General features: G+C 42.6%; 1 protein-coding gene across 1 annotated transcript in view; it reads right to left on the minus strand.

Annotated features, from left to right (window-relative positions):
• Nucleotides 1–9,830: 9,830 nt before the first annotated feature.
• Nucleotides 9,831–12,458, minus strand: part of LOC142312349 (uncharacterized) — a 229,460-nt gene continuing 226,832 nt past the window's right edge. The window contains exon 12 of the mRNA XM_075351287.1: nucleotides 9,831–11,904. Within this exon, the coding sequence (XP_075207402.1) occupies nucleotides 10,862–11,904 (1,043 nt within the window). The 3' untranslated portion in view covers nucleotides 9,831–10,861. The remainder of the gene's footprint in view (nucleotides 11,905–12,458) is intronic.

Genomic DNA, 12,458 nt, shown 5'->3' on the forward strand with positions numbered 1-12,458 from the left:
GGTAATCCATACTTTGATACTCTCAAGTGATACTGAAAGTGTCAAAGAGTAGGTTACCTGACTTCTGCCCTGTCCAACTGCCATTTAAGTAATTGCCAGCCACTTAGTAACAAGGCTACTTTGCCTTAGAAGATGTCTATGCACCCCACACACTTGTTCAAGTTCAATCTGACTGCATAATTTTCCTATGAACTATGCAGTCATAGGGGCTGAGGGAATACAGACAATAAGGCGCCGATCAGTCTGGGAAGAGACAATGGTTGACTTCTCTTGATTTAACAAACAATAGGACCCATATGTCTGGCCTAATTAAAAACAGTTCACCCCCACACAAGAGGCCAAACGCTGAGCCATCACACAATGTCCCAGACTTAATGGTTGTGCTTATTGCTTGTTACAGTTATGAAGTATACCCAGTTGTTTTGTAGCTTTCTTCCTGCTCATGTTTTTCCTCTTTAATCTATTATTGTGTTATCCTTTGTGTGTGGGTGCTGTGTGACAGAATTTTGGTTTTACTCCTGTCTATCTTTATCTATGGATTTCATCTCACTCCTGTCCCGCCCACCCTGGGGGGAGAGGAGATAAAATCAGATCAGGACTGGTTAGGAGTAGGGCCAGGAAGGGTATTTAGGTTTCTCCACCATCAGGAGTATCCCTGAGGTTAGTGATAACATAAGCAGTCCCTCAAACTAGGGACCCTAGGAGTCCCGTGTTCCCACTATCCCATAGTCATTATGACACAGAGGAAAAATGTATATATTTTTGGAAAAAATTATCTGAAACGACAGAAAAAAGAAAAGGTCGCTGCTGTGTGGATCAGCAGGGGATCCAAATTAACAAGCTAGGTAAGATCCACTCACCTGTGACAGTTGTGCTGACGGGCACAACACTGAGGAGAGTGCTGTGAAGTCCTCCGGTCTTAGATGAAGAAATCCAGGAACCAAGATTCTTATGCCTCACTGGTATCGTGGCTTCCAAACGCAGGTATATCCCAGGAGCCGCTCCACCGTCAAACTGCCACAGAGGCACTGACTCTGTCTCCGCTAGAGGATCAGAGTGAAAATGAAGGCCACTGCACTCACCCCCAGGCAAACAGGACTCTGTGGAAATCGCTGTACTCAGCCTCTCCCGTGGATCAGGTGTTACTGTGTCAAACACACCAGCATCCTAGGGAGATCGGTGTTCATCCCGGCAGGTGAGACGCTGGCCAGGAGGATGGACCGAGGCGGGGAATGGTGTTTACTGCTGCACCTGTAGTGTAGAAACAAACTAAAGGAAAAAAAAAAAGGTGCGCTGAAAAAAAACAAAACCTACCTGGGTGACGAAAAATAGGAAGGTTTATTGAAACACACAACTCATTTCCGGGGCGGACTGCCCCCTTTATCAGGTGTTACTACATTTTCCGGCCTTATCCCTTTTACACAGAAATAGCAGGGCTGAATCAATTAATCAATAAATAGGATCTTGGCTCCAGGATTTCATCTAGGTCTGGAGGAATTCACAGCGCTCTCTCCTCAGTATTGTACCCGTCAACATAACTGTCACAGGTGAGTGGATCTTACCTAGCTTGTTTATTTGAATCCCCATGATACACACAGCAACGTCCTTTTGATTTTTCTCTCGTTTCAGAATTTTTCCAAAAATATATGCATTTTTCCTTTATAACTGTCACAATGATTATGGGATAGTGGGAAAACGGGGCTCCTAAGATGTCCCTCAAGCTAAGGGACCCTATATTATCACTAACCTCAGGGATACTCCTGATAGTGGAGAGGCCTGAGGAGGAATATAAATTGTAAGCATGGATTATCTGGTACTTTTCATTTTGGACATCTGCAATTGAGCTGTTTGTGATGATTGCGAACTATTAAGGCCCTGTCACACACAGAGATAAATCTGCGGCAGATCTGGGGTTGCAGTGAAGTTGTGGACAATCAGTGCAAGGTTTGTGGCTGTGTACAAATGGAACAATATGTCCATGATTTCACTGCAACCACAGATCTGCCAAAGATTTATCTCTGTGTGTGACGGGGCCCTTAGTTCTGGAAATTGGAACAAAATTGAGGACAATTTTATTTTTTCAGAATTTTTTTTTCTGTCATATCTATTCTCTTATGGAATTTTCCAATAATCGGAAATCGATTAGGCACATCTTAATAAGCAAAAGCATAAGATCTGTTTTATCTAATCCAGTTGATTCAGAAGTATTCACCACATCATGTCTATTAAAGGGAAGATTGAGCCATAGGACTGACCTCTTTTTGAAATATGAGGATCAGTCCAAGGTAGAAATACAGCAACACCTGGACAGCCTCTTTTTGCACCAATATTTTTTTTTTTTTTTTATAACTGAATGTTTTATTAAGTTTTTAGAACAGATACAAAAAAAAAATACATGGATGCATGGATATGTCTCACAAGCTTGTTAATAACTGTAAACCAGAAATCAGTATCCATATTATCCACTAATACACTGAAAACAGGGAATATGACAAGACGAACAATACAATACTAGACAGGGAAACATAAGGGAGGGGGGATGGATTGGGGAGGGTGAGCATATCAGGCTTCCATCAAGGCCGTACTTCACTGTTATTCTTTGTTGGCCCAATAAGTATCCCAAAGTGACCAAACACTCTCAAAAAGATCTACTGTGTTATTTGACAGGGCAGATAAATACTCCATCCTTCTCACATCTTGGATCCGAGATTGGAGATCTGTAAGTGAGGGTGGATGGGCCGATCTCCAGTTACGGGCAATTAGACATCTAGCTGCTGTGGTCATGTGTAATAGTAACCGCTTCATTCTTTTCCCCAGCTGAGCAAGTGGTATATTTAATAAATAGAATTTAGGATCCAGGGGAATCTGAAGGTTAGTTACTTTATAAATAAGAGATTGCACCAACCTCCAGAAACACTGGATATTGGGGCATACCCAGAATATGTGCGGTATGTCTCCTCCTGTGGCTCCACACCTCCAACAATTGTCAGGTATAGCTGGGTTTAGTTTATGTAGTAGTGATGGGGTGTGATACCAATACATAAGTAATTTATACTGATTTTCCTTATAGACATAGCATGAAGATGTCTTAGAGGCCGTATCCCATATCCGCTTCCACATACACAAGGGAATGGACTCACCAAGGAAATCTTCCCATTTCCTCATATATGTATGCTTTGGCTTGTCTTCTGGGCACGGAGCCATTAAAATACGATATATATTGGAGATGAGGCCTTTAGTAGAGGCCCCAGCTCTGCACAATCTCTCAAAAAGTGTAGGGATAGAGACTTCTAATGAGGTAAAAAGGGAATGCATCAGGTGTCTAACTTGTAAATACCGATATTGGGAATTGCCTGGGAGATTAAATTTAGCAGCTATGGTGGCGTATGGGAGAAGGACTCTGGAACGTGCTTCTACTATGTCAGCAAAGCAAAAGAGTTTCCTGTCAAACCACGTTTTAGTCGCTGTACCCTGCATACCGTCCGGCATTCTGGGATTAAAAAGAAAAGAAGTCAATGGAGAGTGTTCAGATTTAAGTGGAAACTTCTTGACACAACAGTCCCATATCCTCTTCGTAAAGGCTATAGGGCCCAGAGTATTTGGGTCAGGCTTATTAGATGAGGTGCCCCAAAGGTAAGAGTTAGGGTGTATTGGGGCAAGCCATAACTTCTCTATTTCCATCCATCTAGAGAAGGCACTGCGATTAGACCATGCAGGGATGTGACGTAAGTGTGCTGCCCAATAGTACTTAGTAATATCAGGGACCCCCAGGCCTCCTCTCAGTTTACTGTCAAATAATGTTGTTTTCTTGATTCTATGTCTCTTATGGGCCCAAACAAATTGAAGTATAATAGACTGAATGTTGCACAATTCTTTGTATGGTACACACACCGGAAGGGTCTCAAACCGGTAAAGGAGCTTTGGCAGAACAGACATTTTGACTGCAGAGATTCTTCCAAACAGAGACAATGGGAGCTTGTTCCAATTAAGCAGGAGCCTTTTTATCTCAGTAAATAAACTAGGATAGTTCTGCTGGTACAAGAGCTTATACTTAGATGTTAATTGTATCCCAAGGTATGTCAAGGATATGTTTTTCCATTTATAGTTGTAGTTTCCCTGTAAGGAGGAGACCCGCATCTGTGGAATATTAAGAGGCAGAGCTTCCGTTTTGTTCTGATTGACCTTATACCCTGACAACCTTCCAAATTGTAGTAACAAGGAATGCAAATTCGGGAGGGTGATATGTGGTTGGGACAAGATCAATAGGACATCATCCGCATATAGAGATAGCTTAAACTCCTTATCTCGTACCATTACTCCATGTATATTAGGGTCATTGCGAATAGCAGCAGCCAATGGTTCAATACACATGACAAAGAGAAGGGGGGACAAAGGGCATCCCTGACGAGTGCCGTTGTGTATTTGAAAGGGTTGAGATGTGGCATAAGGAAGCTTGACCGAAGCTGAGGGGCACGAATATAGACTTTTCAGGGCAGTAATAAATGGATCTGAAACTCCAAATTGATGCAATGTTTCGAACATGAATGGCCACCCCAGACGGTCAAACGCCTTCTCCGCATCCAAACTAAGAAGGAGTGCTTCACTCTCTGTCTTATTAACAACCTCTACTAAGTCAATGATCTTCCTAGTATTGTCCCCTCCCTGTCTACATGGGACAAAACCCACCTGGTCTTTGTGTATTAGGTGAGGAAGTAGAACTGAAAGGCGTAGAGCTAGTAGTTTAGTGAAGATTTTCAAATCAGCATTAAGGAGTGCTATGGGCCTATAGTTGGCACATTCCATAGCATCCTTCCCAGGTTTGGGTATAAGCGTAATATATGAACGTAACATACTTGTGGGTATAGGGGAGCCCGTGAGGAAGCTATTAAATAATTTAACTAAATAGGGGGTAAGTCGATCCGCAAATGCCTTGTAGTAGAAGTATGTCAGGCCGTCTGGACCCGGTGATTTTCCATTAGGAAGTAATTTAAGCACCTCTCCTACCTCTTCACACGTGATTTCTTTATTCAGTGTGTTTACAGCATTCTTAGTAAGGGTAGGCAGCTTACACTGCTCAAGAAAGGAGTGGATTAGCTCCCTCTGTTTTCCTGGGTCTGTAGGAAGGGTGCTGGGCAAAGAATACAATCTTGACAAATAATCCTGAAAAATCTTTGCAACTTTAGTGGGGTCATATAACGTATTCCCTCCCGAATCTCTCAAGGCATAAACGGATGAGTTCCCCCTCTCCTCCCTAAGTTGGCGGGCTAAAAGAGAGTGAGATTTATTTCCTTTGTCATAGTATTTATGCCTGCTATAGAGTAGTAATTTTTCTGTTATATTGACCTCTAGGTCCTTCAGTTGGGCACGAGTCTTTACTATACCTCTAAGGGTACGTATTGATGGGTTAAGGGTCATCCTATTTTCTAAGTCTCTGAGACTTTTAAGGAGCTGATCTCTCTGATATAGTCTATCTTTTTTGATGCGGGAGCTTAAAGCTATGCATTGCCCTCTAAAGACGGCCTTATGGGCTTCCCAGATAGTAGAAAAATTGGGCACTGACCCCTCATTGTTCTCAAAGTATTCCATCAATCCTGCTTCCAGTTTGTCTCTGTAGGAAGTTCTCTTGAGGAGGGACTCATTGAGCCTCCAGTGGCAGACTCTTGTACGTTGGGTTGTCTGATCTAGGGTGAGAGTCATTGGCGCGTGGTCTGACCCCGTTATTGCACCAATATCCACTTTGCTTGTCCATCTAAGGGCCTGAATGTTGCCAAAGAAGAAATCGATCCTGGTGTGTGTACCATGAGGGGGAGTGTAGAAGGTAAAGTTTTTTTCTGAGGGATGTTTAACTCGCCACAAATCAAATAAGGCAAACCTGCGGATCAGTCTTCGAAAGGCAGCTGTCAATTTACGTTGAGACGGGCTCGACAATTGATTGTTAATGGTCAGCCTGTCTAAAGAGTCAGAGAAAATAGTGTTAAAATCTCCACCCACTATCCACACTGAGGGGGGAAGGCGTGTTAATTTGAGGAATACCCGGTTCAAAAAAAGGATCTGGGAGGTGTTAGGGGCATAAATGTTACACAAAAGGATTGGAACTTCCTTATATGTCCCTTGTAGGATAAGGTATCTACCCTGTGGGTCTGCCAGGGAAGTAGTAACTTGAATGGGACAGGTCCTTGATATCAAGATCGCCACACCGGCTTTTTTCCTTTCCTGAGAGGCTAAAAAAATCGTAGGGTAAAGGTGTTTGGCGAAATTGCAGTTCCCGTTGAGATTCAAGTGCGTTTCTTGCAAGAAAACCACATCAGCTCGCTGGGTCCGCATCTCACCTAATGCCATTCGCCTCTTAATGTTTGAGTTTAAACCCTTAACATTTAGTGTTAAAATTTTAACCATATTTTAAGTTATAGTGGTATAAAGCAAAATTAGCATTACATACAAAGGCTAACCGGGTATTGCCCATCTCAAACTTGCCTGACGGCCCATGATGGATGGCTCTCAATGGGGTACAAAAGATTCCCTCACCACAATCAGGGTAAACACATAAGGAATGGTAAAAGACATTGACAAAACACATAACATATAAAGCATAACATATACATGTCATAAATGTTACCGGTGAGGAGTGCAGCCGCAGGCAAAAGCCTTCACCTCCGCTTCCGTCCTCCCCGGTCAGGGTCAAAGAAGAAAAAATTGGCATAATTTAAAACTTTACCAATATCTAAACCCTAACCTTCTATACCGACTCTTCCGTAGGAGGAACCAGGGTAACTCTAACCCTTAAAGGGAGTTTGTGGCTATGGACACACTGCTATCACAGTCAGTGTCTAAAGCTAGATTCTAAACATCTAAGAGAGGGGAGCATTCGGTTCTCACCGCCCTAGTAGCAAACCAATGCAAATGATATGAGGAATCGTAACCAGATATATCAATATCAGAAAAGAAAAAAGAAAGTGAACAACTAGTTATGAAAGAAAAGACCAACCAAAGTCCTTATAATAAATCAGGGAGGGCATGAAGCCACCCCCCAAGGGGGGGACTACAGCCTGAAACCAGAGACTCAAACTCAAGGCTCCTGTTCCTAGAAGAAAGAAAAAATAAAATTGTCGTCTCAGGTCGGAGCCGGTCGTGCCTTAGGCCGTGATGAGGGAGAACCCCCCTTAGAGTCCACTTGTTGCCAGATCGTACGGAGTGGATTGGATGGCATCTCTAATTCCCAGTCTACCAGGGAGGGCGAAGGGATTCCCAGGTCAGTGCAGAAGGCTGGGAGGTCCTGAGTAGAGCGTAGCACAGCCGTACGACCATCTTTTGAGGCTATGAGGGCAAACGGGAACCCCCAGCGGTATCGGATGCCCTTATCTTTTAGGGATGCAAGTAGTGGCTGCAGATGTCTCCTTTTCTGTAAGGTGATCCAAGATAGATCAGGGAATAATTGGATCCGAGTCCCTTTATATTCAATTCCCTCCGAAGTGCGGGCTTTGGCCATGATAGACTCTTTTAGTTGGAAGTCATGGACACAGCAAATAATGTCACGAGAGTAATTTTGAGGCCCCCTGGGGCGTAATGCTCTATGTGCTCTGTCCAATTTTATCCTTTGAGTTGTAGGGCGCTCCAGTACAGTATTGAATATGGTTTCAAGTATGGCATGGACGTCTTCATTACCTGTAGCCTCAGGGACGCCTCTCACTCGGATATTATTACGGCGCCCTCTGTTGTCTAGGTCCTCCAGGTGTTTGTTAGTTTCACTCAGAGCCCGAGCATAAGAGGTCACGTTCTTTTGTAATTTGATGATGTACTGTCTAGTGGTATCGTGATCCCTTTCCACCGAGTCCACTCTATCTGCTAGTAGCCCAACATCTTGGCGGATTGAGTTAATCTCTGACTTACAGGTTTCTTTTACTTCCGAGATCAGGGATCTGAAGTCTTCCTTGGTAGGAAGGAGATCCAGATACTTTTTTAATTTTCTGTGGTCAAAATGGTGTTCCATATCTCCCGGCTCAGATTCTGATGGGGAGTCGCGTGACCCTCCCTCATCTTCCTGTTGAGACACCAAAGCAGACAGCGAAGGCGTAGAGTCTAGGTCCATATCCACGGAACCCGACCGCGTAGTTTTATTTTTCGCTTGATTGCTTTTATGGGTTGATTGTTGTCGTGACTTTGGTGGCATGGGGTCACTCACAGCACAGTCTCTTTTAGTAAGAAACTTGTCTAGAGGGGTCACAAACGACTGCCCCCCTTTCAATCTATATGACCAGCTTGGACCTCTTCTCCTCCTCACCCCAGCCAGATCGTCACCTGGTCTGTACAATATATTATGTCGCCTTTCAATATTGTTTATAGATGTAAGACCGTTAAAGTTATAGTTGTTCACTTATGTCCTCTATCTGGGCGGTAAGACAAGCCCCCCTCTACTCAGACATTATACAGGGGTGTACATCTCTTTCATGGCTCCGTTCTGTGAAAATCTCTTTGCAGCAAGCTATTATTCCAATGTCCACAAGATGGCAGCAGAGTACAGTGCAGAAAGTGAGGGATTTTTCTATATAGAGAAAAGGCAGGCTCTGAAAAGACAATTCTGCAGCACTGCCCCAAATTTTCTTCCTTCTCCCTTCTTTACTTATATCATGGAAGAGGGAACCGTAGTACCCCTCTCCCTGTACTGCCACAGGATCAGACTTGAGTCAGGGGTTAACTCTTCAGATGTTATAAGGGCACTGGATGTTATCAGATCTCAGGGCTTACTTTCTTCTCTGGAGGTCTTAGCTTTCCCTCTTCCCCCTCCCCTCCAGGGAAACCAGCCTCAGACTCCTCCACACCCGTGTACAGCCCCTGTGCTTCTTATCAGAGCAATGCGACTCGTGCTGCGGGGGTGAGGGTTAATTTACAGCCCTAGTGGGTAATGGTGCTCTAGTGCGTGGCACTGGCTTTAGAGCCAGGGGGTGTATACGTCCTAGGACCAGCCAGTTACCCGGCTGGTTGTCGCCCCTATGCACGGGGGATTTCCACTCACCAGCCTCCTCTCTCTTGCCGTTCGCCTGTCACCTCACTGCCTGCCTCCAGCCGGCTCTCTCTCAGGCCCGACAGTCACCAGGCGGCTCCCCCTCACTGTGTCCGGCTCGTGCTCCACTCCCCTCCAGCGTCTCTCCCTCCTCCAGGCCGGGTAAGTGTCTGCTTCTCCTCCGCTTTGGGACTTCTGGGTATCCCTTCCTCCCTTGTGTTCTTCCCGGATTTTCAAGCCTCTGCTCCCTCTTCACCCGTCGGCTCTCCTTCCTCTGGGCGGTTTTCACCGCGCTCCTGGTCTCAGCGTCTGCAGCGTGGTCCCAGGCCTCCCTTGAGAATGATGTCTGCTGGGATTCAGGTAGGGTCCTGTCCCACAATACTCGTCTCCTGGGGTCCGCTGGCTCTCAGGGACGGTATATGGAGGCTTCAGATGGATCTAAGTCGGGCAGGGGCTCAGATGTCTCTGGATGTCTCAGAGCTCTGTCAGATACGTCCTCCTGCATCGGCGGCCATTTTGGACTTCTTTGCACCAATATTTAAAGGAGAACATTATTCCACGAGGTTTAAGAATGCCCTTTACCTCATTTTTTCCCCATGACTTGGCTTACACCAAAGAGTGGGATGGATTTATGATGGAATGTTCCAAAGGTATGATTAACAATCTTATTTCTAAAAGAGAGTTATTGGCCATTGCAGTTATGGACAAATTAGTATGCATTAAATGAGAACTATCAGTCTTTGAGTCTGCACCAGAATACAAAGGGCAAAATATGGCTCTCACTGATAGACTAACTGAATATGAAAGCAAATAAATTTCTAAAAAGCTAAAAAAAACTGGCCCGTGATAGACAAGAACATGTCCCACCCCGATCCCAGTCCAATATTATTAGAACTGAAGTGTCTTCTTTGATCCCTAGATCCCCTGGTGTTCCGGGATCCCATTTAGATCATCATAAGGATTCCCATGAATATTCCCATGATACCGACGGGGTCTATTGTAATACACCAGACCAATATAGGGAATTCAACTAATATAAACATCGAAGATGAGAACCTACTTAATTCCTCAATACTTACTGTCCCTCTTTAAGACAGTAATATTCATAACACCGTTTCTCATAATCCGGCAGATCCTAATCCCCTAAATTTGAGCCACGTACCATTTCATACATCCATATAATCTGTAGTATCATCTAGATCAGACATCTTTAAGCCCAATTTTTTAGGGGAGGCCAATATGGAGAAACACAATTGTTAAAAAGGGATCTATCCTTCTGTCCAAATAGTAATGTGAATCTATTCCATTTGTTTAATGATATAAATAGTTTTGTCCGCAAACTAACTCTACAGAGACATTTCATGATTAAAGATAAGCAGAAGTTAAAATTAAAGCAACAACAACCCTTATTGGGGAGTATCGATAAGAAACACACTACCTCTGCGTCATTTGGAGACCGTACCCAGAAAATAACGAACCCCTGTTACATGTGGAAGTTAAGGGTTCCTCCAGCTTCTATCCCTTACACCATCGAGGAAATCATATTGACATATTTCAGCATCTCATGTTGAAAGAACTTAGGACCTTTCATCATTGTAGAATGAAGGATACTCACTTCACTTGAATATAAATATATAACAATATGAAATGTTCAATGCACATGGAATATTGCTTTTTATCTGATGTTTAGAAAACAGACGTTTATAAGTAACTGTATATATATTTTAATATAACTTCTAATGTGCTTTCACTTTCTTGTTTTCTTATTTGCTTTTACTTTGTCTGTCTCTTGTGTTTCTTGTTCAGTGTGAATTTTTCTTGGAGGTCAACAAACTAATCTTCAAGTAAAACAGTTCTCACCTTCTAGGTATGATGAAGGCATTTTGCCATGTGAGTTTTGTGATGTTTAAAAAGATCCCATTTGTGTGTAAAATATTTTCCACATTCTGAACATGAAAAGGGTTTCTCCCCTGTGTGAGTTCTCTGGTGTTTAACAAGACTTGATTGATCTGCAAAACATTTCCCACATTCTGAACATAAATATGGCTTATCCCCTGTGTGAATTCTTTGATGTATAACAAGACTTGATTTATCTGCAAAAGATTTCCCACATTGCGAACATAAAAAAGGTTTCTCCCCTGTGTGAATTCTTTGGTGTTTAACACGACTTGATTTATCTGCAAAACATTTCCCACATTCTAAACATGAAAAAGGCTTCTCCCCTGTGTGAGTTCTCTGATGTGTAACAAGATGTGATGTTTGGTTAAAACATTTCCCACATTCTGAACATGAATATGGCTTCTCCCCCGTATGAGTTCTTTGATGTGTAACAAAATGTGATTTATGTGCAAAACATTTCCCACATTCTGAACATGAAAAAGGTTTCTCGCCTGTGTGAAATTTCTGGTGTTCAACAAGAACTGACTTTTTTGTAAAACATTTCCCACATTCTAAACATGAATATAGCTTCTTTCTAGTGTGAGTTTTCTGATGATTAACAAGATTTGATTTCCATAAAAAATGTTTTCCACATTCTGAACAGGAAAAAGGCTTTTCCTCTGTTTGAGTTCTCTGGTAACTAACAGACTCCGAAGAAAACCTTTTCTCCCCGGTGTGAATTTTTTGATGGATTGTTCCATCTTCTGAAATTGAAAATGGCTTCTTTGCTGTAAGAGCACTTTGATTTTTAATGCCCCTTTTGTCACATTTATTTTTCTTAATAGTCTGTGATGAATCAGAAGGTAAGACTTGCTTAACAGAATCAGATGATAGATCTTTGCTGTGAAGGGTTGATGGTATATCTGGAATACTGGCATTCACTTCAGTTATATCTTGTGTGATTTCAAGGTCATCAGATTTAAAAATTGAAGATGTCAGCTGTGCCTCTGATCTCCTGGTACAGTCATCTGTGAAGAATAAAAATAAAATTAATAACATACAAATTTAAGGATATAATTTCTAAAATAAGTAAAAAAAAATTGCAAGTTATGTAGCAGAATGTATTGATTTACTAAAACAAAACACATTCACAATCTAACAGTAGACCTCAGAGCAGGAACCATTAGATGTTCAACCCTCTTTGTTAATTTTTCCATTCAAATATTGGAATAATAAGTAGGGATGATCCATTGATGTTTGGGTTTTCCGGGTTCGGCTGGACTTTAGGTGAAAGTAGATAAATACAGGGACCTGGATTTGACCCGGGACCCTGAACCCCATGTAAGTCAATGGAGACCTGAACTTTGGTGCTGTAAAATGGTCATAGTTATGGCTGCAAAAGAAAGCAAAATGGGGAAAGAGCAAGACAATTGCCCTGCAAACAAATGGGGATAGTGAATAAGAAAAAAAAAAAGCCCTCAACTATCTGCTTTACCTTGGCTGGTTATCAAAAATAAAGGAGACTTCATGCCTTTTTTTTGTCTATTTATTTAAATCATTAAAAAAACAAAAAACAAAACAA

The sequence above is a fragment of the Anomaloglossus baeobatrachus genome, chromosome 5, assembly GCF_048569485.1.
Source record: "Anomaloglossus baeobatrachus isolate aAnoBae1 chromosome 5, aAnoBae1.hap1, whole genome shotgun sequence".
Classification (NCBI taxonomy): Eukaryota; Metazoa; Chordata; class Amphibia; order Anura; family Aromobatidae; genus Anomaloglossus; species Anomaloglossus baeobatrachus.